We start from the raw sequence: 27,340 nt of genomic DNA on the forward strand, positions 1-27,340 counted from the left end.
ATCTTTAAAATAGGTGTACGATGCCCCAGAATGTATCCCACGAATATATTTGTGAATACATTCTGGGGCATTGTGCTCCATGTACAGTCAAACCAAAATTTATTTTGACACCTTTAAAGGGATAGTTCACTTTGAAATTAATTTTTGTTATGTTTTAGCTTACATCAAGGGCATCAAAGATGTAAGTGTCTTTGTTTCCACAGTATTTTCAATTTTGATCTTTTTTGGTCAAACCGTTGACGTCTATCCGTCATATAATGCAGGTTTAGGGGGTCCACCTCAAAGAGCATGCACAGAGAAGTCCAAATTAAACATGATTTAATGACTCATACATGCAAGTACACATTGATAACCTAAGACATGAAACGAGCGGTTTGTGTGAGAGAGAAAAAAAAAAAAAAGGCATTGCAACGTATTGGGGGAAGGGATATCTTGGCATTTTGAAATGGCATTTTGACTCTAGTTATTATTTGAGAGCAGCTTAACATACGTAAAAAAATTACAAATACTATTTGCGTGGCAAATGTAAAAAGTTTTATTTACATGTGAAAAAATAACTATTTAAAAGTTATTAATTTAATTTCAAGCAGGTCTTGTTCAGTCCGCCTCTTGTTCCTCCATCCGCAACTATTCCTTGTTGCACAACCGGGTCTCTACTGATACAAAGCTTTATGCTATTCGGTGAAGTATCCCTTCAAGTCATGTGCCTGAATGACTGGTCTCAATAAGGCATTGCTGTCCTCCATTCCACTCCTGATCTCCAGTACTTCTTTTCCCCTTCTCAATTGTGGCATGTCTCCACACAGCACCTTTCAAGAAGAAAACACAACAGAGCAATGGTAACGCTTTATTCTTATGAACCACTCACACAGGATTGACAAAACCCAAGTACTTTATATGATTACCTTTTTATAGTTATAGTTATGCAGTTATGAAATTAAATAGCCCACAGTTGCATCAATAAAATACAGTAGAATACTTAAGGAAATGTAAAATGCAGCTCCACAAAGCTTTTAGGTTTGACAAAAGAATACAACAATATGAGGGTAAGAAAAATAATATTTGACATTTTATTTCTAGGTGAACTTTTATGACTGTGCAAGTTGCATTTTTTAAATGCATTTATTTTATACCTGTTAATCCACCGTTTTCTTTGTTTCCAGAGATATATCACAGCCATAGTAGGTATCGGCAGTAGTAAAAGAAAAAGGAAATGCAGGCGTTTATCTGTAATACAGAAAAAGAACAGTAATTAAAGTTGGTATGTCTGGTCTGATCTATATCAAAACGAAATGTCAAGACAGAACCCTGTTTAAAATGGTTAAACAACAGGCAAATATTGCTCTGACTTTATAGTTTACTTTAATGTAAACTATATAACACGAAACAAAATGTAGTGAGCAACACACTGGGTTACATACTTTCAAAAAGAGTAAAATGCAAGTTGTAGGAGCCATAAGTCTATTAATAATGTTACTTAAAGGTGCTGTATGCGATTTTAAGCGACCTCTAGCGGTGATGTTTTAGAATGCAACAAGAGCGCTCGTGTGCGTGATCAATCTCAAGAGCGAGCATTCACTACCGGCCACACGGAGACTTTCAATGTAACGGCAAAATCATCACACAACATGCTGGAAACTAATGTAAACTACCACTGCAGGTACAATAATAGCCCAACTTACTTTTATCAGCTTGACGTTGAACTAATGCTCTGTGCTCGTACCATGATAATGTTACAATAAACTGCATTTAGCCGACATGTGATGTTATATAGCATAAGCCATTTCTCTAACTATTCGTGTATCTTTCACAATCAGCAATGTCAACACAGGTGAATGTATAATATGATAACAAAAACAGTTTCAGTGTATCAGTAAGATCGTAGGAAGTGACAATACTGTACTGAACGCGTCTGGAAATGTGTATAAACAATATGGTAGTGGGATGACGACGTTAGTCAGTAGATCTAGTAAATAAAATAAGTTACATACTAAATGTTATACTAATGTTATCCTGGAACATTCTTTTTTTGTATTCATGTCATGTTTCATGTAGTTTACCTTGCTATTTCTCTAGAGTTTACTATGTTGATCCGCGTTTTCGTCCGGAGTCGATCAGATTCACGTTTTGCCTGACGAGCTTGAGCAGATAAATCTTTTTTTTGTTTTTTATATTTATGTGGAGTTTGTGTTGGAGTCTGTGTTGTGCTGGAGGCAGGACGTTTTGGGGGGTTATCACACTCCATGTCGTCAGCTGAAGTGCTGTTGTTCGCATGATAGACTGTAGGATAGAGAGGCTCGGGACTCGGGAGCACTTCTGATGGATTTCGCAGGAAATCCGACCCGGAGACCTCGCATATAAATAAGAATATTGGCCTTCAGAGGTAATGGCAAAACCCGAAAAGTGGATCGTTGCAATGTGTGATTACAACCCCTTCAAACACAGGCAATAAAAAAAAGGATTCATTTTTATAAAAATAGTTACATATAGAACCTTTAATGTAATGGCTGTCTGCACTCCCCCCGGTGGTAAGGGGAAAGAATTGCACCCCTTTTTGGGGACTTCCTGAAGGTAGCCATCTTAAACAGGAAGTGATGTGGCAAGGGCAGAGGGGAGTGATGGTAGCCATCTTAAACAGGATGTGATGTGGCAAGGGCAGAGGGTAGTGAGGGCAAAATGACGCTTTCTGAACCACTGAGACCTTGCAGCCCTTTGTTTTACCCAAAGGTTCATTACTCAAAGCTTCATTCAGCATTGCTCACTAGTGACACCTATCTACTGTACAAAGAAGTAACAGACAAATTAATTAATTCTGAACCAATGATCCCCACCCTCCCCCCCTCTCGCTATCTTTCTCTCTCTCTGAATTTACTTGTGCAGCGACAACTTTCACACACACAGTTCATGAATTATTCATAAATTGTTTGGATAGTGACAGTATGACAATGTGTTGAGTGCAGTGATTGCAGGGAGTTTAATAAAGTAAACTGCACAATGTAGGCTAGGGTCAGAAAAGTTAAGAATTGTTTCTGGTGTTTTGTGCAGTGAACTGCTAGTTTAAGTGTAGTGTTGTGCTCATGGGATATAGAGGAACGGGATAAGGAACGATTATAATAGATTTATATTGAGAAACAAAAAAAAAATGATTCAAGTGTGTTGGGGTTTAGACGATTCCTCTTTTTGGACAAAACCTCTCCAGCCTTGAAAAAGAACCTTTCACAAAGAACAGAGGATACATGGGAACATAAAAATGCCAGAGCCCGTTGGTATAGCCTAAATGAAGATACTGATGCTGAGCCCTGTTGAGCCCAGACGGGGGAGGATCTCCTCTTTCATGACGCCATTACCAGAGTCGAAAAAAGCAAACAAATCCAAAAGTGCAATCCAAAACAAAAAGCAGTCCAGATCCAAAAATCCAAATAATTACTGCTAAAATTAATAACAATATAAGTATTCTAACCTGATATAATGTAATAATATACAGCCCTAACACACATATGACACATTACCAACAATGCCAATGAGATTTCTATAACTCTCTGACACAACACCTGCTACTGCTACTCCTGCAACACCCAGAAGGTGGCACGAGTTTCGTACCCCCTTTATCTGGAAGCGACACTCAGACTGAACCAATGACGTTTTCACACAAACCGAGGCCTCGTTTGTTATTAGTCACGTGATTAGCATCGAATCGCAGTAGCACCTCATTGCAGTACACAAGATCCAGGGGGCGGAGTCGGATCCAGATCTGAGGGGTGGAGTTGGGTAGGTTTAAGGGTGGGTTTGGGAATCAGGGGATGGAGCTGGGTAGGTTTAGGTTTATGTAAGGTGTGAGGAGTTGGATCTGGATTCGACTCCTGCCCGTGGATTTCATGTTCTGCAGTGAGATCTGTGAGTGCGTTCACACACAACCCGGAAAGATCCCGGAAAGACACGTGACGTCAGGATGAGATGTGTAACGTACGCGTCAAAAACATGTACACGCGCATACCGTTTCACAAAGCTGGTGAACGATCTCAGCTTCAGTACGGATAGTGAGGAGCTCCTGGTCTCTGCTTCGTTCCAGTTTGCAGACATTTGTTCGTCCTTTCTTTGTTGATGACGAACACAAACTTTCTTCTAAGAGCAACAGAGTCGCGGGATGGCACGAGCGCCATCACTATGACACACACTTTTTTTGGCATTGGTCCTGGCTTTTGTTCACACAGCGCACGCTCCGGGACTGATTCCGGCAATGTTACTAGGCCCCCAACCCGGGATCAGTCCCGGTATCAATCCCGGGTCATGTTTGTGTTCACACAGAAGACACTCTGGCAATTTCCCGGGATCAACGCGCTGTTTGAAAGGGACTCTACATTACACAACACTGTTTGTTTTGGAGCACAGAGTTTTGTCTTCAAGTTTTCACCTTTTTGTTACAATAAAGCTAAAGTCTTGTTAAAGGGTTAGTTCCCCCAAAAATGAAAATTCTGTCAGTATTTACTCACCCTCATGTTGTTCCAACCCCGTAAGACCTTCGTTCATCTTCGGAACACAAATTAAGATATTTAAGATATTAAGATCGCTCCTGCATACAGTCCATAGGCTTCTTGAGGGACTGGCTCTTGCTGTCCCCGAAAAGTCATTAAAGACATCGTTAAAATAGTCCAAGTGACTACAGGGGCTCAATCTTAAGTTTATCAAACGACGAGAACACTTTTGTGCGCAAAAAAACAACAAAAATAACGACTTTATTTCAACTATTCGTTTATTTCTCCCTCTGCCTCGAGTCAGGTTACTAGTTTAATAGCGTAAGCTTCTGTTATTGTACGTCACACGCATCACACACATGACCAGCGTCGGCCAATAGTGAGCCTACGTGTGACGTAGCTCTACGCAATCACACTACGTTAACTGACTACAGGCCCATGGAGAAGGAAGTGAATAGTTGAAATAAAGTCGTTATTTTTGTTGTTGTTTTTGCGCACAAAAGTGTTCTCGTCGTTTGATAAACTTAAGATTGAGCCCCTGTAGTCACTTGGACTATTTTAACGATGTCTTTAATGACTTTTCGGGGACAGCAAGAGCCAGTCCCTCAAGAAGCCTATGGACTGTATGCAGGAGCGATCTTAATATCTTAAATATCTTAATTTGTGTTCCGAAGATGAACGAAGGTCTTACGGGGTTGGAACAACATGAGGGTGAGTAAATACTGACAGAATTTTCATTTTTGGGTGAACTAACCCTTTAAAACAGGTGTAGCGTCAAACATACTTTCCCTCACGGAAGTGGCTTAAGAAGAAAAGAAAGCCACTACTCAAGTGTTTTTGTGAAGTATGAACAAATCACTCCTTTACTGGAATATCAATGTGTAAAATTGTCAAAATATAAATGACAACATTAAATACGTCCAGGTAAAAATACTGAGAAGTCAGACAGAGATGGTATCAATGCTGCTTTAAGTGAGTCATTGTAATAAACTGTGGAATTAGTTACTGTTGAGCATTATAATATGTTAATCACATTTTTTTAACTAGTCAGTTTATTTGTATCATTGTACATGTAATATACGGTATATGGGATGATGTAGAACAAATAGTTACTTTAACGGTGTTATAAAACACGCTTCACACTGGAGACCAGCAAATTAAAAAGCGAAGCTCCGTAAAAAAAATCAGCGCAGACGTACCTTCACATGTGTGACAGAGTCGACTGATGTCCAGATGTGTGGTCTGGTTGCCGGCGGGATTGTTGATCACACAGCTGTAAGTGTTTTTATCCTGATATTCCACATCCAGAGGTAGAGAGAGACTGATGCTGATATTAGACACACTGATGCTGGACAATACACTCATTCCTGCATACCAGGAGAGAGTCACATTGTCATAGTGTGTCAGATTCTTCACTGAACACACAAACACACATCCTGAATTGCTCAATCTCTCAGATGAAGGACACTGCAACTCTCTGATGACAGGAATGGGCAGACGAGCTGGAAACATGAGAAAATCAATAAACACAAGACAGAACTTCTGCTGATCCGTCTTTCAGCCACTTGAGGCTTGTCACATTTAAACATTAGCCAAAGGCTTTTAACCAAATCCTGTACTGAGATTTTAAGAGTGTGTTTAACGCCCTAAAGAAAAATAAAATTAAGTTTCATGTGTTAAACAAGCTTAAATTTTCAGTTTGAAACGACAGTATTAAAAGTTCTCACAATGACCTTGATAGTATTTTGAGAGCACTTACCATATATAATCACTCTGTATTTAATTTCTGTAGTACCGCTGTTGCTGGTGCTGATCTGTAGTGCGTACAGTTCAGAGTCTGTGATTCTAGTGTTTGTGATGGTGAGCGATCCAGTCGTATTGTCCAGCTGCAGTCTGCCTCTGAATCGCTCATATTCTGTATATGACCTTTTTATGCCCATTTTAACAACAGGAGTGGCAGAACTTCCAAGTCCACATTTCCACACAATCACACATCGTTCTGGTAATTCCCTTTGTGATGAGAGAGAGACAGGATCTCCCTCCATCACTTCCAGTGTTTTCACTGCATCTGTCCCAAACACACCTGAAACACAGAGAAAGATGGGGGAGAAGCCATGTTAAGAACAATGTGCATTTACTGTAAAAGTGCAACATATTTAGAGGTGACTCTTGCGTAAGAGAGGGTCATTGACTATCACAGTATAACCTTCACAAGGAGAACATGATTACTGGGTAACCCCGATTATTTACTCTAAAACACTTTTCTGGTATGTGAAATGACATGTTTGGTCAGTTAGCCCTTCATTGGTTCCTTAACCTAACAGTTCTTCACTTCACAAACCTTTCTGGTGTTTAGCTTCACTCTTCTGATTTGTGAGAGCTTTCACAGGGCAGTTTAGAATTAGTTTTCACAAAACTGAATAGGTAGCCTAAGTTAAGGTATCAAAGAAGGGTTAACTGGCCAACACTGTACATGAAACATTTCACAAATCAGAAAAGTAAGGTTAACTGACCCAAACTGCACTGTGAAACTTTTCACAAATCAGAATGGTTGGAGTTGAATTTAATCAAAAAGTCGTTCTTACCATCAACAGTCAGCAGGAAAAGAAACAAAAAAAAGTAACAAAACAGTCTGCACCGCATATCCATCTTATCAACGTTGACAACGGCCGATATCCTATAGTTTAAAGTTTAAACCTTCAAAAAAAAAAAATCACCCGACTCCAAAGGCAATTCTATTGTGGAATAAGCCAGCACCAAAACTGCTGCATCCCACAAGCGCGTTCTTCTTTCAGCACATCCTCTCTTACTCTCTCCCTCCCTCCCTTCCTTGTTGTTCCACCAACTAAGGTTTTTTAAAGAGGAAACTGTTTTTCTGAAGCGGAAAGAGGTGAGAAATGATGAAAGAATCTTCAATTCTGGATTAACTTTTCATTTGATTTAAGTTGTTCATATTTTCATTGATCAATAGGAAAACAAACAAGTAGCCAATAAAAAAAAGCATTCTGAGCATTTTCGTCGTTGGTATCTTGAGAGAGACAGTTAAACGACTGTTGCATTGCAGTGACTCATCTTGCAGAGACACATTCTCACACTCCTCTTTGCCTGAATTACTCTCCTTTCCTTTCAAACACACGCGCGCGCGCGCGCGCGCACACACACACACACACACACACACACACACACACACACACACACACACACACACACACACACACACACACACACACACACACACACACACACACACACACACACACACACACACACACACACACGTGTACTCTTCTCTCTTACCTCTCTTATCACATGTTTAACACCAATATTTTAGAAAAGGTGCTCACTCTCAGATTCTGACCCACCCTGAAAACTGTTAGCTCATGGAATGAGAATGCTTTTGTTTGTTTCTGTATCACCTGCGGTTAGATCAAAATGTTGGTGCTACTGACTGAAAAATTAGGAAGTAGTAGTATTTGATTTATTTCTGGAATTTAGGTTGAATGGCCTCAGAGCACATTCCATCAACAATACAGCAAGCCTGGCTTGTATCCCAAAGGTGTCATTTACACTGGGGACGCTGGGGACATGTCCCCCACGACTTTTTGAAATGGCAGACTTTGTCCCCACCAATTTTTGCAAGCATTTGGTTAAAATGTTCTGAAATATCAAGTGAACCAAGAAAAGGTTTATTTGCACAAAATAAAACATGCAATGCAGTTTAACAATGTACTTTGTCCAAAAAAAGTAACTTAAACAAAATAAACTATCAATGATTCTAAAATTACCTAAAAAAAATGCATGCGCTGATCAACGAGAATAAATTCTTGACAGATTTTTCTTGTCAAAGTTATCCATTCTCTCTGTGAACATGACAAACAGACACTGCATTCTATGTGGTTTGCAAATCCCACATTGTTTTAATTTTATCTGGTGTTATTTGACGCAGATATGTTACGTTGTATGCTTATGTGTTTTCTTTTCCATGTATGTAATGAATTTCATTTTAATCAACGCGCTGCTTTTTTCTACAGCAGGGCTCCACATATACAAATAAGAAACGTTGGAAAGAATTATGCTACTTTTAAACATAACTCTAAATCGACTGCAGCCTGTTTTGATATGTCAGAAAGAACCCTTCATTATATATATTTTTTCAGATATTTGCAAGGTCCTTTGTTCACTGAGTAACCAATTCAATGGCCCAGAGAGGATTGCAAACCAAAAAAAAAAAAAAAAGATTGCAAATGGCTTTCATGACAAAACTGGCTTTCCTGGAGTCATTGGAGCAATCGATGGCACACACATTCCCATTCTAGCACCCACATTCCATAGAAACAGTTACATAAACAGGAAAGGACACGGAAGTATTCAACTCCAAGCAGTATGTACATCACAAATGAGGTTCCTGGATGTGTACACTGGTTGGCCAGGGTCTGTTTGTGCACGATGCTAGAGTATTTCGAAACTGCCCATTAAATAGCCATCTCCAGGATGTGATGAGAAGTGACTATCGCCTGCTTGGAGACTCTGCATACCCACTCATCACATTGCTCATTACACCATACAGAGATAATGGGCACTTGTCCCAAATACAGAAAAAAATGAACACAGTCCACAGCTCCACCAGAGTTGTGATAGAAAGGGCATTTGGCCTTCTGAAGGGGAAATGGAGACGACTAAAATAGGTGCCCATTTGATGCCATAAAAAAGTCCCAGTGGTGTTGCAACCTGATCTCACAGAACTCCTCTTAACTCAAAATCCGTCGCAGTTTCAAGGAATCGCAAAAAATTCTGTTATGTGCCCACAGAAGTTTTGCCTATGTAAGTCAATGACAGGCAGCATCCGGTCACACATGGGCTGTTACAACACCTGCGCTCTCCCAATTGACGTCTTTTTATCATTTGGAAAGATATCGCTTTAAATATTCTGAGTTAACATAAAGTACTTTACTTTAAATATTTAGCTTTAAAGTGATTTTAACTTGATATTGCATTGTTCTGTCGTCGTTTGATCGCTAGGATAACGTCTGGTCATCCTGAATTCTGTGATTAATTAACATTTCGGGGTAAACTAAATCAAACGTGCTCTAGTAAATGGACATATTTTGTGGCCCAAAAGAAGAGCAAGAACCCTAACTGACTAACATCCAACTGCATTATAAAGACAATAAACCAATCCATAATATAACCACATAAATAACCACCATTGATTTTAATTTATTTAATGAATATGTTAGTGTAGGTATTTCACTCTTGATGGCAGCAGTAGAATTACTTAAACCAAATTAGATTAAATTGTTTTTAATGATGAATGCATCATTGTGTGTTCAATTAGTAAGGTTAAATGGAAACATTGCAACATTGCAAATTTATGAAAAATTTTACATTGTGCACTTTTAGTAACTTTCTTCTGATCTAGAACATGTTTGATTTTGTTTACACCGAAATGTTAATTAATACATTCATTAACAAGCATGTAGGCTAATGTGTGGTTAAGATGATTTATTCATGCAGGAATTCATATGACTCATAAGGTTAGTTCCACATGGTAAAGTAATTATTAATTCAGGTACATGATTATTCATGTACTATTGTATTAGTACATGATTATTCATTCAATAGTACATGATTATTCACATCATTCAATAGTACATGATTATTCATTCAATAGTACATGATTATTCATGTACTATTATTGTAAAGTGTTACCCAATCTAAGCTATATCTTCTATTTAGCATAAAAATGTAATTTACGTCTTTCAGTTTGTCAAGAGGTTTAAAGCACCGTTATTGGAGACTGAGCATGTGCGAACATCTTTTGTTATGGATTCTACATTCCGGACGAGGGTGTTTTAACTCAAGGCTTGAGGAAGCTGTCATTTATTTCTGTATTCACAGATTCACGTGAAAAATGAATAGATGTTGATCTGTCCTGTTTTTGCTGTTTGCATGTCCAGTACATATTACAATTAAGGTTGTAGCCTATGCTACAAGTTGTATTGATGATTAAAGAGAGGGGTGCCTGCAGCCAAATGAAAACATGATGAATTTAATTACGAAAAACATTTACCATAATGTCTTTGTAACTAAAGCACATTTTAAGCTAAACTAAAATGTAGGCCTACTATGCAGATTTAAACAAAAATTAAATCCTATTAAACCATACGTGAAGTCTAAACCCGTTCACAGCCAAAGCGATAATAAAAACCACTAATTCTAAAAGCGGAGTCCACGACAATAACGACACTATAAGAGCAACATATGCAAAAAAATAAACAATTAAAAAGACAAATAGCTCTGTGCAGAGAAAACGTATAGACTAAAACAGGGCAATAAACAGCAGAATTTAATTAACCAAAAGGTTATTCTTGTTTCTTACCTTCGACAATAACCATCAAACGCAACATTTTCAATAAAAACCAATACTAATAAAATATTCATAAAAAATAGCATTATTAATAAAAACCGAAATCAATGTCCTGCGATTTCAAAACCTGTCTCTCGCCGACGTCAGTCAAGCCAAGTGTTAACACGTAGCCTACATAACCACTGACACTGGCCCAGGTCTACACCTTTATGACAAAATAAATAAAATAAACGCGCTAGTCGCATAGACGTTGACACACCCTACTGTCTGTTTCAGTGTCCCAAATCCGTCTGGACGAAACCAACGCATTCTCACCCCAAGGCGTCACCTTTGACCATGCTTACATGACGCGATCCTACAGCGTCATCTAACTGACGCTAAAGGAAAGCGTCAGTTAGAGGACGCGGTTAGGTTTAGGTGTGGGGTGGGGGTAGGGTACACGCGATCCTAGGGCGTCATCTTACTGACGCTAAAGGGCACCTAAGCATCAGATATTGAAGCATGGTCAAAATGCTTCTCAAGGCGTCAGTTAGGCGACACCTTGGGGGTGAGAATGGGCTGACGAAACGCCAATAGGCTACAGCAAAAAAAAATTTGCCTATAGGGTGTAAAAAGGGCCACGAAATCGATCCAAATAGCAGAGTTCGATTCGTGGTGAAGGTCTCAAGCGTGTTCCGTCTTTCCAAGCAAAGTGAATTTTAATTAAATGCAACACATTTAATCTTATGTATTAACTCGTTTCATCTGACTCCATAAAATGAAAAGGTTTATCAATGATATCTGTGCATCATTTAATACGTTAATGCCCGACTATTCCTTTTAACTCTAATGAAAATAAAGTCAAAGTCTGTTAGAATAGTCAAGTATAACAATTTATTGTCAGGTAAATGTATTATTACAGTTCCACAAGATACTCAATGCAAACCATTAAATGTTTCAAAGAACTTTACCCAACATATTAAACATGAATGCCGAGTCTCGGAAGACCCAGCATCATGGGCTGATCTGATACAGAATAGCAGCCCTGAACTCTTGTGCATTTCCTTAAATAGAGCCGGACCTTACCTGATCTAATCACCAAATTTACCTGATCTAGTCACCAAACTACAATGGACTGAATCCCCCCACCATGTTTACTGGGGGAAGGAGAGTTTGCATTCAGACAAAAGGTAGAAAGTGATTAACTCAAAGACACACCCTTCTGTGTGCAAGATATTTCTATATTCTTAAAAACCTTATTACCTTTTCTTTTACTTCTTTGGAAATGAGACATTATTACCAGTCACCCTGAGACTTTTGAAATGATTCTAAAGTCCTTAAAGATTATCACATTCACATTAAAAACACATATTCTTGTGTGAGCTTCCTCTACAAGTGTGTGTGTGTGTGTATGTGTGTATGTGTGTGTGTGTGTGTGTGTGTGTGTGTGCGTGTGTGTGTGTGTGTGTTGTTCAAGCAGGTCCTCTTGTCTTCAGAAGACACTGATTCAGACTGATTACATCAATCAGTTCCAGTTTTCCACACGGAGGGTAGTTTTACACTCAAACCTTGATATGTGATGAGAGAAAAAAAGACGTTTCCTGAACAAACACACAATAGCCTATTTGCTGGGAGATGAACAAAAAAGAGCAGTTTCGGAACTGACACGGAAAGCTGAGGTGTGTTTATTGTTTAGACGGTTGATCGCTGTCATCCGTGACCAAGAGCCCCATCCCAATCAATAAAATAAACACTTCTCAAATAACAGTCATATAAATCATGTCATGACTATTTTATGGTGTCTTAAACTGCTTAAACTGTTTTGAAACACACGCTGTTTTCCCTCTATTTGGGTGATGCGTCAGCGGTTTGCAATGCGTTGTTTCGCATAGAATAATAATAAATAACATAAAATTATTTCTCCAATTCAAGCAAACAGAACTAGCCACTTACCGATCGAGAAGCAAAGAAATAAGTAAGACAAAGTGTTCATTTTTATCTCATAAACTAAGGGAATCAAGTAATCCGTGTATGTCTAAGAAGATGAGGCTTGCTTGAGATATAAAAGGAAGTTAGGAAAACCCACTCCCGCGCTACTCGCAGCAGCAGAACAGGTTTTTCATCATTTCAGATGTGAGAGATGCACACAGTACCACACCCTGAGTCTGATAAATTGCCCTCGTTCCTCGTTCTCAAAGTTTCTCTTTGGTTTAAAAAAAGCTAATTGACCCACAACAATTGACCCACAATAGCTCAGATGGGTTAAAGACCCTCAGGTGAGTAAAGTCCTGCATGCTGCAGATATATTGCCGACGCAATACTTTCTCTCTCTCTCTCACTCTTTTTTTTTTTTTTTTTGCTTATCTTCCTCAATTGTATTTAAAATGTCAGAAAAATATAAATAAAAATGAATGGTTGAAAACATTGAACAGTTGTGTCTCTGGCTCAGCGCCAACAGATTTGAATTTAGGAGACTCATGTAAAGCACATTCTCACACTATAGGCCTATGTGTCATCGAACGTTTCAATGGGTTTTAGGAGAAGCCATTTAGGAGAAATGCTTGTTCACAATAAACATTTAAACAGCTTTTAAAAAAACTCAACAGTTTATACAAAATATGTTCTGTATAATACATACGCACCCGACACCACTACTATAAAATACTGACCGCAACTGAAATGTAACCAAGTATCAACGTCTTATGACGTTGTGTCCCTGCTGGGTAATCTATTATGTCTCATGTTTTTAATAAGGACAACATCTGCCTTGCGAACCACTGGTTTTCTACACACTTTCTACTCAAAGGGATATTCAACCCTCATATCGTTCCAAACCTGTAAGACTTTAATTTATCTTTGAAACACAACTGCAGATATTTTTGATGAACTCTAGATTGGTTTCTCTCCAATTACAGTCAACACAACTAGCACTTTCAATAAGGCCCAGAAAGGTATTTAAACATCTTTAAAGTAACCCATCACTTCATACTATTTAAACCACTGAAGTTACATGGATTATGTTCTGTCTATGAAGGGACAGAAAGCTCTCAGATCTAATAAAAAAAAATATTCATTTGCTCCAAAGATGAAAAGTCTTTTTGGTTATATCACACCTGAATGTCCCTTAATGGCCTTGGTTCAGTTTCAGTAGAACTGTCTTTTAAAGGCACCATTCAGCACTTTGCACTTTCCAGATTGGATTTCTCTGTAAACAAAAGTTAATATAATAGTTGACAATATTTTGAAAATCCACACCTCATTCCTTATCTACCTCCTCCCTCCATTACTTGTCTTTTTCTTCCTCTTTTCCATTCTTCTTCTACTACCATGAGTAGAACCTAAAATATTACCTGAACTATCATTTTAAATAACTTTGGGTGAGTCATAAAAGTAGTATAAAATACTAACGTGCCTAAGACAGTGTGTGGACATTAGACTATTTTTTGTCGTGCACTTGTGCTGACTGTTTATACAGGGATGGATGTAGTGTTTATCTGTCATCAGTTCTGTGTCTTGCAGTGACCAAAGGAAATGTCATTCTGTTCGATATGCAGTGTGTGATGAAGGCGTGGGCTGGAGTATCACACAGGAACAACATTCAAAAAGAAAGTTTTCTGCTTTGACAGAAACCCAATCTCTCAACATTTTCCGCTCTTGAACCAGATAATGAAGATATGATGATGATGATACTCAGTCAATGAATTTGCCTTAGACAACAAAACAGTCCAATCAACACTGGTTTCTTAGTTTATCCTTGCAACAAACCAAGAATTGTACAAGTACTTTTGAAGAGGGGTACACCATCAAAATTCAACTGTAGTTTAAAGGCATGCCTATCTGGCACAGTAGACCAAACATTATCTAGGATTTTACAAATAGAATTCAGAATTCCAACACAATGAAACACACCAGCTATACCTCTAATGCTGCAGCTTTTTCTTTCAGCAATGTTCTTCCATCCTTTGGTAGGACATTAGCGAAATTCCTAGCTTAATTGCCCAATCTGCCAGTAAACTCCACAAATCTCTCTGACTAGTTCTCCAGGCAGGTCCTCAACAAAAGTTTGAATTACAAAAACAAAAAACATAAGACTTTACTTTAAGATTCACATTTACCACCATATAGTACACTAAAAAGAGCCTCTAGGACACAGTATACATGGAAGAGGGCAAAACATCGTAAAGGGCAAAGCTTACATTTTCTAAACTAAAAACCAAACCCCATTAAGTTAAACAAGGGAGAAAGATTAAAAGCTCAAACATTCAACACAATCTGATAAATACACTTATGATAACATTACAAGATATAGATAACTGTATACTAATACTTGATTAGTTACAATTGTATTATGCAACAATAGCTTGTAACATGATCGCTATCAGATTACAGTTACACCAGTGTGTGTGTTTGTGGTTCTAGCATGTGTCAGAGCAGGAAGCATCTTCTTTAAATAGAGCTTCGCAGGATAAGATAAGCTGAATAATTGGTCAAATACATCTCACATTATTGGTTAGTCATTATTTAGGTGACAAAGTCAACACTTTCTTCCAGCTGACAAACTGGTCATGTCTTCTCCTGTAACAGGCAGAGATGGCTCACGAAAACAAATATTATTAATCATATCAAAATACTCGGAAAAGGGTGGCTTGCCCACTTCAGGTTAGTGGAGAGCTTCTGCCTCAAGTGGAGGAGTTTAAGTATCTTGGGGTTTTGTTCACGAGTGAGGGAAGGATGGAACGGGAGATTGACAGACAGATCAGTGAAGATCATTGGTCGATGTACCGATGCTTTGCTGAAACAACATGAGAATAGTCCCGATCATTTTAAAAATATGGTACAGTGGAAAGACTTTGCCATCTGTCTTTCTAAGCAGAAGACTATTGACGCAACAGAAATGGCCCTTTTGGAGGCAGAAAAAAATTTGGCAGAGAGGAATCTTGAACTCAGAGACCCCCACCCCTAATGTGTGGCCCGGTTTGGCATTTTGTCTAAAATTAGCATCACTAGCAAGCTTACTCAACCAACATGCAGCTTGATGTACCTGTTAACCTTGTACAAAAGAACAAAGGTGACCTCATCAGTTACCGAAAAAAACAGGTTTATGTCATGCACAGACATATGCAAAGGAAATTTGTGCGCAGATGAACACAGAAGCAGTGCTGAAAAGCATTTTTGAGATCATCAATGGCCCAGGAAAGACAAAGTTGGCCAATGTATGCCATACAATGATGTCATCAGTGACTTTGGCTCCAGAAAAGCTAGGAAGGAAAGATTTTGAGGACAGTTGCGCTGCATTGAGTAAATTAAAAGTTACTCAGTTTAAAAATAAAAGTGAAATGCTGATGCTTTTTCATTATTTAAGCATCTATTTTTGTAGCATTTTATTTTTGATCATATTAATGTTTGTCTATTCTGTATTTGAAGATTGCAAATATTCCCGAGGACATCCTGATGTGATTTGCCGCCCAGGAAACATTTCTTCTTATTATTAATGTGTTCTCTTTTTTTAAGTCAGGATTCCTTGATTTATAGAAGATTCAAAGTAGATTTATTTGAAATTAAAAAAAGCATTTGTAACATTATAAATGTCTACGGTCACTTTTGATTACTTGAATGTGTCCTTGATAAATTAATTTAATTTCTTTCAAATGTAGTGTACAATGTCACAAAAGCTTTCCATTTCAGATAAATGCTACTATTTTGAACTGTAAGACTGGAAAACTGGAACTGGTTGATATAATCAGTCTGACCAGTGTTTTCTGAAGACACTCACGCACACACACACACTCTTACACACAAGAATATATGTTTTTAATGTGAATGTGATCATCATTGGGGAGTGTTTGGTATCAATTTCAAAGTCTCAGGGTGACTGGTAATAATGTCTCATTCCCAAAGAAGTAAAAGAAAAGGTAGTAAGGTTTTTAAGAAGTTTAGGAATCACTGTCACACAAAGGAGTACGGTCTTTAGGGACTCCATAGGTGTAAATGCTAATTTCCACTGTTCTAAGTAGTAGTAGTAGTAGTAGCCTTTATTGTCACTTAGTCACAAGTACCAGTGAAATTAGCCATCAACCTGTCCATCAGACATACATACAATAAAACAAGGGGGTAGACAGGACAGGAAGACAGAGCATTGAGGAAGAAATACAGCATAACATTAGAGGTGAGGAGAAAAAAAACAACTTGACCCTTCCCCCAGTAAGCAAGGCTGGAAATACAGTAAATTTCCACTGAAGCTTGCATCTGAAATGAGGTCTGACAGTGACAAAAGGATGTAACCAGAGTTCGCGGCCCTTTCCTGCATTCAGATGTTGAGCCCGTGAGGTTGAGAGTATTGAGACTCTCAGCTCATGTAAGCACATGTTGGGTAATCTTCTTTGTTCTTTGAAACATTTGATGGTTTGCATCAATTATCTTGTGGAATTGTAATAATAAATTTCCCTGACATAATAAATTGTTATACTTGATTATTCTAACAGACTTTGACTATATTTTCATTAAGTTAAAAGGAATAGTCAAGCATTAACGTATTAAATGATGCACAGATATCATTGATAAACCCTTTCATTTTATGGAGTCAGATGAAACGAGTTAATACATAAGATTAAATGTGTTGCATTTAATTAAAATTCACTTTGCCATGGAAAAGACGGAGCACGCTTGAGACCTTCACCACGAATCAAATTCCACCATTTGGATCGATTTCGTGGCCCTTTTTACAGAACTATTGTTTGGTTTGTGTGTAATGTGACTTTTTTGTGTGATCTTAAAATTAAATTGTACATAGGTTAAGGAAAACAAAAGTGTTTGTCTGAAAAAAATGTAAATGCATATGAACCTGAAATGACATATACCGAGTGATGCAGTACAAATATTTTAAGTGTCCCTTATTTTCCTGTAAAGAACAACATTTTTTCTACTCTGAAGTTGGCAACCCTAACTATAGTCTCAGTTTCAGATGCCAACAGACTGTTGGATGAAGTACTGCCTTCAGCCTAAAGGACTGGCTGAGAATAAAATTGACACACCTGTACATTACAGTTAAACGACTGTCCAAAAGAATAACTGTAGCTAATGTTAAAAGCTGCTGGTGAACAATAATAATTCTGCTGACATTTATCCACTAGCCCTAAGATCCTGTTTAACTAAAAAAAAGGTTGAATTAAGAGTTGGATGCATTTAATAGAAAAAAAAAAATCATACCTTTAACAATCAGAGGGAAAAGAAGGAAAAGGAACCAAACAATCTGCACAGCATATTCATCAACGTTGACACAGCTTACAATATTCCTAGAGTTTAAACCTACAAAACATCTGTTCAAAAGCAATTCATTTTTAAATAAGCCAGAGCCAAAAACTGTTCATTCATAAAAGTTTCCAACCAAGTCACTCCTCTTGCTTGCTGTTTGCTTTCAAGTGAAGGAATGTTTCTTTCTCTCTCCCTCTCCCTCAGACACACACACACACACGGCACACCTCCAAACAATTACAGAAGCATAGTGCATTACATCATGCATGAATTAATTGGTGAGGGAAACCGTGAACTGCTGTCTAAGTATATGTCAAAAATGTGCATGTGCAGTCAAATGTCACGGGGTGTAATGCTGTTCAAAGTGTTAATGTGCTTAAAAGGGTTTTCACAAATAAGGCACAAATAAGAGATTTTGCATGGTCACAGACTCACAGAACCGTTTTCAGTTTTCTAAGACTTAAAGGGATGGTTTACCCAAAAAATAGAAATTCTGTCATCATTTATTCACCTTCATGCCGTTCAAAACCTACACAAGGTTCAACAAAAAATAAGATGATTTGAAGAATGTTTTGAAGAAACAGTTGATGGTTCTCTATTGGAAATACTGTGGAAGTCAATGGGTCAACTGTTTGGATACTGACATTCTTCAAAATATCTTTTGTGTTCAGTAAAAGAAAGAAACTAATACAGGTTTGGAACAACTTGAGGGTGCGAAAATAATGATATCATTTTCTCTTTTGTGTGTGTGTGTGGGGGGGGGGGGGGGCAACAACAAAAATATCCCTTTAAGTCACCAACTGTTGGAGTTAAACACGTTAATTATGAGATATTAGAAAAGGATAACCTACTGTACTTGTCAAACCAGTCCACCAGCACTGAACATTTTTATGTCTGAATCACACAAATTCAACTCATGAGCTCATTAGTAGTCTAAAGAATGCAAGGGTGTGTCATTTATATGGAGACTATACCACTACAAGATGGGCCCCAACAAGGCACAACAAGGTCCATTTTGTGGCTCCAAAAGAGACATTCAGAACATGCTCTATGTTTTTGTTTTATTTTATAAAATATTCCGTATACATGAATGATCAATATATTAATTGGTTTAATATTTCTTAAATATACAGAATAATATATTGTGTTAATATATTACATTATATTGAATAATATATAACAAATTGAAGCTTTTAGTATATTGAAAAATATGTTATCCACAATATATTTACTAGTATATCAGAAAGTATCTAATTTTAAAATTCACTAATTTGATTTGATTGATATGTGGTCGTGCAAGATGTATTGTAGATATATTGCAATATAGGCTATAAACACATTTATAGAGAAAAAATAACGTAACATATCTCTATTTTTTATTATTTAATTACAATATAAATGATTAATATTATCAAGCTAGCTAACATAAACAACTGTAAACAAACAAACACTGTAAATGTTAACCTCCTGAGACCTGAGAGTTTGCCTGGTGTGCATTTTATAATTTTTCTTGCTATTTGGGACAAGTAGGACCTAATAAGTATAATAACTAAAATTTGTTTTTGTACAGGAAGTAGTTTTTGCATAAAATGATGTCCTCATGCAAGGACAGTGGGTCTATCTTAACTACTTGAGACCTGAGTTTTGGTTTGGTGTGCTTTTAGATTTCTTAGCTTTTTGGGGTTAGGAGGGAGCAAGAAATATAACCAGATATTATATTTGAACATGAAGCACTTTTTGAAAAAACAAAAAACAAAAAATTGTCTGTATTCACAGAAAACAATCAATACACCATTGTGTGAAAAAGTGCAAATCAAATTTTTTTTTACAGCATGAGCATTGTGCCTGAACATTTTTCATTGTTACTCTTGCATGCATAACTTCTGAAAATTGATATGGAAAAACAAAATAAATATAATAATGAAAAATAATATCCATAATAATATATAATATCCACATAAAAAAACATATCCAAAACAAATTGAAAATTTGATTTCTTTTTTGCAATGCTCCAAAACTTCTGCTTCTCCAAACTAAAAATGTTCTTTTTATCTGTGGGAACAGTGGATCACACTTAAAGGACAACTCCGGCGCAAAATGAACCTTTGGTCTAATTACACATTGTTACCTAGTCAACCGTTATCTGAGATTTGTTTTCATGATTGCCGAATGTAAATAGTTTTATCTCTAAAAACAGTTCAGCCTATAACGCTAGTATAATGCTAGTATATAGGGCATAGAGTAATGACAAATAAAAATAGCTTGTTATTACCCCTAAAAAGGCTCAAAATAGCCCCACACCAACACGACAGCATAACAAGGGTCCCTACATTCAAACCGAAGCATTGAGAACTTTGTCAGTGTCCATACAGTTTAATAAGCAGATATTTTATACACACAGTAAATTTCGCGAATACAGGAAGAAGCCATCTTGGAAAAATAGTCTCTACCAGTCGATCTACGAACGCCGATCCAAGTGCGCTGGTGACCCAGACAGCAAACTGACATTGAATCAACGTGGAAACGACGTCTCTCATGACATTGAAACAACGTTGATTTGCTCATCGAATTAACGTTGAACCAACGTCAGACACGGCATTCTTCAAAGCTAAATGAAATCGAAAATTGGTTTGCTTTCATAACGTTGAAACAACGCGTTGATTTCAAGTTGATTTTCCGTTAGTTTTGAAAGAATGACGCGTCTGACGTTGGTTCAATGTTAATTCGATGAGCAAAACAATGTCAGATCAACGTTGTTTCGATGTCATGTTTCCACGTTGATTCAATGTCAGTTTGCTATCTGGGGAGATGTGAATAAGGTGATAAGGTGAGCGAGAACAGTAGGCTACGTGTACATATTGAAGACAAATAAACGGTTTGTGTTTGTGTTTCTTCTGGAAACAACGGACCATATGAGATTCTGCACAGTTCAGCGCACTTGGATCGGCGTTCGTAGATCGACTGGTAGAGACTATTTTTCAAAGATGGCTTCTTCCTGTATTCGCGAAGTTGACTGTGTGTATAAAATATCTGCTTATTAAACTGTATGGACACTGACAAAGTTCTCAATGCTTCGTTTTGAATGTAGGGACCCTTGTTATGCTGTCGTGTTGGTATGGGGCTATTTTGAGCCTTTTTAGTGGTAATAACAAGCGATTTTTATTTGTCATTACTCTATGCCCTATATACTAGCATTATACTAGCGTTATAGGCTAAACTGTTTTTAGAGATAAAACTATTTACATTCGGCAATCATGAAAAGAAATCTCAGATAACGGTTGACTAGGTAGCAATGTGTAATTAGACCAAAGGTTCATTTTGCGCCGGAGTTCTCCTTTAACCGGTGTGAAAGACTGTGTAACTGTTGCCCCTGAACCCTCCATGGGCTTTATTCGTGCCCAGGAGAGGTGCACCAGCTCAATTCTAAAAATCAGCACATCTTTTCCAGGGGATTTTTTGATTTTCAGAGCTCCACCACGGTGGAGATCGAGCAAGAGAGAGCGTATGTGTGTGTGTGTGTGTAAGCGATAGCGAGTGAGCGAGCGAGAGAGAGAGTGCGCGTGTGTGTGTGTGTGCGCGCGAGTGTGTGTATGTGTGCACTGTGCATGCGCGATCGTGAGTGAAGCCCCGCCCCGTTGAGTGTGTGTGTGTGTGTGTGTGTGTGTGTGTGTGTGTGTGTGTGTGCCACGAAGCTCAAAGCAACTACAAATTTTCGTTTTTTTTTGCAAGTTTCAACGAAGCTTAGTCCCATCAACGTTAGCAGCTTGGTAAATCTTTATTTTTACAAAAGTTTGTCAAATGTGCATGCCGTTTTAATCATACAACACTATTATGCATAACTTAACAAGAATCAACAATGAAATGTTATTAGATTGTTTACCTTGTGGAAGTTTTGGTCTGGAGTGGCTGCGTGACATGTGACCTGTTTTCTCTGCCATCTTTAAATTATTTATGTTAATTTTTTTTCTCTTCTGACGCCACCAGATGGCAGTGTAAGTGTCCTCGTTTGTGAAAAACATGTTCCAGTCACACAGAATTAAGTATTATGCTGCACAGAACCAAAAATGTGATGTCCCCGTATGTGCACACAGGGTCTCAGGAGGTTAATGAGTAATGCTTATGAGATATCTGTGCGCTTCGTTCCTGTCTTGTCCTCTGTGCTTGTCCTGTGTTCTGAGAGTTTGTTCAGCCTCACTGTGTTTGCGAGTGCGACTAAGCTGTGCTTACAGAGAACCTGCAGTACCCATCCAACATTGTCTGCTGATACTGCTCCTGTCCTGCAAGTAAGTACCTGGACTGACTGGCACCACATCGGTGTTGTCTACCACCTTGATCGCTCTGCTATCTGAACGGAGGATCCGTATTAGCCCACTTTCTGATACACCATTGGAGGACTTTCGTATCCATTCATTATTGAACTTTCTGTTCTAAATCCTTTGGACAGCATCATCTGTTTATTAAAGACTGTGGGCCAACTGCTGCATACTGCTGGGTCATACTTCTCTCCACAACACATCACACCAACCAACCCCAACCTTGAACAAACTATTCTTCAGCAAAAAACTGATGTGCTTGCTGCATCTCTGACTCCTGGTATTCATATCGTGTCCAAACCGTAAATTTTCATACACTGTAAATTGTTCAGAATTTCCTTTCACGCACTAAAGTCTGTAGGCACAATCTAGGCTATGATTTCATCAAAGCGTTGTTCTTACCTTTAACAAAAGTCAGGAAGAGAAACAAGCCAAACAATCCCTTATTCATTAACAGTATTGACATCCTGATATCCTTAGAGTTCATTCTTGAATATGCCTGCCCTGAGCTGCTGCCAAACAAGACCGCTCTCTCGCTCTCTCTCTCTCTCTCTGCATGCTCGGGGTTTTGTGGGGCGTGTTGAGTGATGACGTAGCGAGTGTGCTGGTTTGAAAGACCCCACCCATTCCCAATTCTAATTTTTAACACAATTCTACAATATAAGGTTTTCGTTTTATTTTAAGTGTCCACATTTTCAAGACTTGCATTATGTTAATGCTGATGCTTTTAAGTTTTTTTTGTTACATTTTTTTAGCTTAATTTAGAAATGAGATTTGGTAGTGCATAAAGACAATTGCTGAGTAATAAAGTTTAACCTTACCGTAAACTTAGTTAACTTTAATGTCTTAACTTGTTTGTAAAAAAAAAACAAAATCTAGTAATCTGTACTATTCACATAGCTACTATTCTTTGTTTACTCAGAAAACCCAAGTTAAGATTAATTTATTAGTTTGAGTGCGGTTTTTGAGGCATGGAAATTCTTAATGGACTTTTCACTCACTTCCTCCACTTGTTTCACTGTCTGTATTCACTCATTTCCCAAAGTTATCTTGAATGTTGAATTGTCAATAGGCTACAACTGAAAAATTTGAGAGAAAAATCAAGAAATCAAGAGAAAAGTTTCCCTCATATGAAACTTTGAAACTGTACAATCTCCATAGCAACTAAAAGGAATTACTCAGCACTGAACCACAGCAACACTAGTCCAGAGGTAAGGTCTTTAAATACAACAAATTCCACACAACTGACACAACAATTATAATACTCTGATTTAATACTCTACCAAATTTGAAAAAGATTTGGCTTTCTCCTTCAACACTGACCTCTAGAAGGAAATACAATATGGCTATACTGCAATTTTCAACTTTTTGTACTTTACACAAGATTCAATCTTTTTTAAGTCTGGTTGATTTGAGTTGAAATGACTGAAACATTTAAGTTGATTGTAAATCTCCATCATTCCATTTAGGCTATATTTGGTAACAGCGGATCCATTCAACACACCCCGCTCGTCATTTCTGTCGCTAAAAAAGACATTTGTTTTAACTGGAAATCCAAAACTTGTACACATTTCAACCACTGGATAGGGATGGGAAAAAGCTTTGAACACAAAACATCAATAGTGTTGATAACAGCGCCATCTTGTATCAGCTCAAAGTTGCAGCAGCTATAAACCTGAGTGCACGTCTCCTGTTTTATCCATTGAGTTGAGTACAAATAAAAGCCTGACAACGCTAAATATGTTCCGTTTACTTATAATATAATTTACATATTATAGGGTGGCAAATAATGTAACAACAACAATAATAAGACCAAAATCTCGTTTTATTCCCCCCCAAAAATTATTTTCCCCCCCAAAATTAAGAACTATTGGAGAGTGATGCATCAGGTGGTTACAATGAGGTATAAACGGACAAACACTTGGACAAACTTCGTGAATTACTTTTACTGCCAAACAAATAAGTATGAATAACACTTAACATTTTAGTTGAAGGCTACAGTAATATGAGGCCTATTTCACAAGATGGCGACCGAGATACTCTCCTCTACACTTAAAGTTCTGCTTTACTACATAATAATCATTAATACACTTGACTAGAAGTACTAAACTAGTCTGGCATTCTTTTCCACCAGGGTACCCCCAAAGAAAACACTATTAAACATCATTCAACCCTCAATTGAACTTCTGTAGAAAAGAAAAGCAAGAAAGAAAAATTCCTTCACCATACCTGGTTCGTTGAATTACTGTTCTGATTCTGCTCACATCAAGAGGTGAAGACAACAGATGCATGATCCTCTTTTACGCTGCAGTTTATATTTCCTTACAAAACTCGAACAGTTTACTGATATGATCTGTGGAAGCAGGAACAGGATGTTCATGGGACTGGAATGTTTGCACCCAACCCTGTTTAAGCATTCCATGCAGTTAACTCTTTACTGGAATTTTTGTGACAGGCCAAACGCATTAAATCATTCAAACTCAGACATATTGTGTTATCAGTATGTTTTAAAGATGCAAATATGAGTTTCAATTATTTTTTTTTATGAGTTTCTTTCATGATTGGAACACAACACAAGAGATTTTGAAGAATGTGGTCAACCAAACAGTTTTGGGTCCACATTGACCTCATCTGTTTTTTTAATACTATCCATGTCAATAGGGACCAGCAAATATATATTTTTTTAATTGGATCACATAGCATTTCAAGCTTTCATATGGCCCTGTAGTAATGTATCCCACCTATGGGGCATGTTGTCACATTTCACTTCCATTCTTTTTGGGCTAGATCAAGAAACAAGTGAACGCTGTATAAATAAATGAAAAACACCTAATAGTACTAGATGTGGGAAATTGATGTGGGGGATTAAAATAAATACTCTGAACCCTCTAAATCTGTGTACATATTAGTGTTTTTGTGTGTGTTTTTAATGAGAGTGCAGCATTGAGCTACAACTTGGATCAAGACTGTATCTTGGATCACAGTAACAAAGCATGACATACTTTTTAAGTTTACTCTAAAAGAAATGATGAAAAAGTGACCAACCTGATATCCAGAATGCTGCTGCAGTTTGTGTGATCCTATTCTCTCGTGTGTTGCTACAGAACTGGTTCCTGCTTCACCTGTGTGATAAATGACAGTTGAGTTGTGTGTTTAAGGAATGTTGCCTAGCTGCCATAGTGAAAACATTTATAACGTCCTTAAATGATAGAGTTGCTATGGGGATTTGGTCATTGATGATTTACATAAGAAAGAGGATCATATGTGCATGCCTCTCGACGTCAAAGTGTAAAATAAAACACTTAAACACTCTCTCATTTTTAGGGTTGGGTATCGAGAATCGAGTATCGATTGGAACCGAGACTAACTTTTCGTTTTTCCCGGAATCGTTCAAAAGTTAAAAATTCGATTCCTAGTTTCGATATTCACAGTCCGGCGAGCGGAGGAAGAAACCGCTGAACAACACCAATGAAGAAGCGTCTACCGGAAGTGTTGGCATAACCACGCGAGTCGAACATGAGTACCTTACGTTGGCGATCCAAAGTGTGGCTTCACTTTTCTAAAAATAACGAAATCTCGGCAAAATGCAAAATTTGTGACAAAAGGAGTATTTTTACAGAAGGAGTATTTCCTTCAGAAAGGATTATTTCCTTCAGAAAGGCCATTGGTTAGTAAGGTTAGCTAAACTTTTTTGACCCCGCCTCTTAAAAGAATCGGAATTGAGAATCGTTAGGAACCGGAATCGAAACAAGGAATCGGAATCAGAATCAGAATCGTTCTAATTCAAACGATACCCAACCCTACTCATTTTGTTTTTGTTTTTAACTTAAAAGCAAGATGTGTGAGGTGTGCCATTTGGGACGGGTGTCTGAGCTAACCTTCTTTTCGGAGTTAGTTTTGGTCTGTTGTGACCTGTGTGAGTGACAATGTGTATTTCCCTATTGATAATAGTTTACAGATGCAGAATTCATTTTAAGTAGAAAAACGTCCAAGTGGAAAAAAACCTTTGGGACAGATTTACATTTTTAAACAGCAGCTTATCTAACCTCTGTCCATTTTATTACTTACTCATGATATGAATTATGTAGGCTAAATAAAGCTGTTCTGTCCCCCTCGTGGCATATAGAAGCAATAACAAACAGTTTCACAGACAGGGCTTATTAAGCCACGGTTAGGCCTTAGTTCAACACCTGAAACTGATTTAGAAGATGGGGGAAATATATATAGGCTATTTGCACATCAATTATTGGATGCAGTTTGTAACTATACCCAGATTTAAATGTAGGCTATTTATTATCAAGAAAGCAGATCAGGGCTAGTCAATTTGAATAAAACTAAATGAGAGAAAAATGATTAGATGGTACAATAATTTTCTTAAAGGGATAGTTTACCCCAAAATTAAAATCTGGTCATCATTTTGAGCTTGAGTTTTTTACTTCTGTTGTCAATTGGGCCCATCAACATTTTGTCCATACAAATTCTTCAAAACATCTTTTGTGTTCAAGAGAAAAAAGAAAATCAAACAGGTTCGGAATAACTTGAGTGTAATGGCAATCTTTGCTTGGCTGTACCAGCCCTATATTCAATTACATTTCTTTGCCATCATGCACAGGTAGGAGTGAAGTTTCTACGCAGACACACACGACTTTCCAGCCGTTATTGCAGTTGAGATTTGTGGTTTATTGAAGTAAAAGTACATCAAAGATGAACATACCAGTTGTTTTCTTGTCTTGTTTCTAAGTTGTGTGTTCTAATCCGTGGTCTGGTGAGAACTGTTTGTGCTCCCCCTACCTGTGTCTTCCATTTCCTGTCACCTATGCCCACGTATATATACAACCATGTGCATCTAATCACTGCCACCTAGTGTCCAAGATACTAATGTAAATATACCCAAACAAAATAAACTATCATGCTAACAATAAATGGGTGATTCTTCAATTGGGGGCTATTTTGCCATC

At 37.7% G+C, this 27,340-nt stretch overlaps 1 protein-coding gene across 1 annotated transcript; it reads right to left on the minus strand.

Annotated features, from left to right (window-relative positions):
- Positions 1–301: 301 nt before the first annotated feature.
- Positions 302–27,190, minus strand: LOC120492930 (uncharacterized). The gene is made up of 7 exons (XM_089121642.1): positions 27,097–27,190; positions 25,428–25,504; positions 24,612–24,735; positions 6,232–6,555; positions 5,672–5,974; positions 1,134–1,227; positions 302–809 (listed from the first exon to the last, which is right to left on the minus strand). The coding sequence occupies exons 4-7, from the start codon at positions 6,515–6,517 to the stop codon at positions 782–784; spliced, it is 711 nt and encodes a 236-aa protein (XP_088977768.1). The 5' UTR covers positions 6,518–6,555; positions 24,612–24,735; positions 25,428–25,504; positions 27,097–27,190; the 3' UTR covers positions 302–781.
- Between the last annotated feature and the right edge of the window lie 150 nt (positions 27,191–27,340).

Source organism: Pimephales promelas, chromosome 2, assembly GCF_988280905.1.
Source record: "Pimephales promelas chromosome 2, fPimPro1.hap1.1, whole genome shotgun sequence".
Lineage (NCBI taxonomy): Eukaryota > Metazoa > Chordata > Actinopteri > Cypriniformes > Leuciscidae > Pimephales > Pimephales promelas.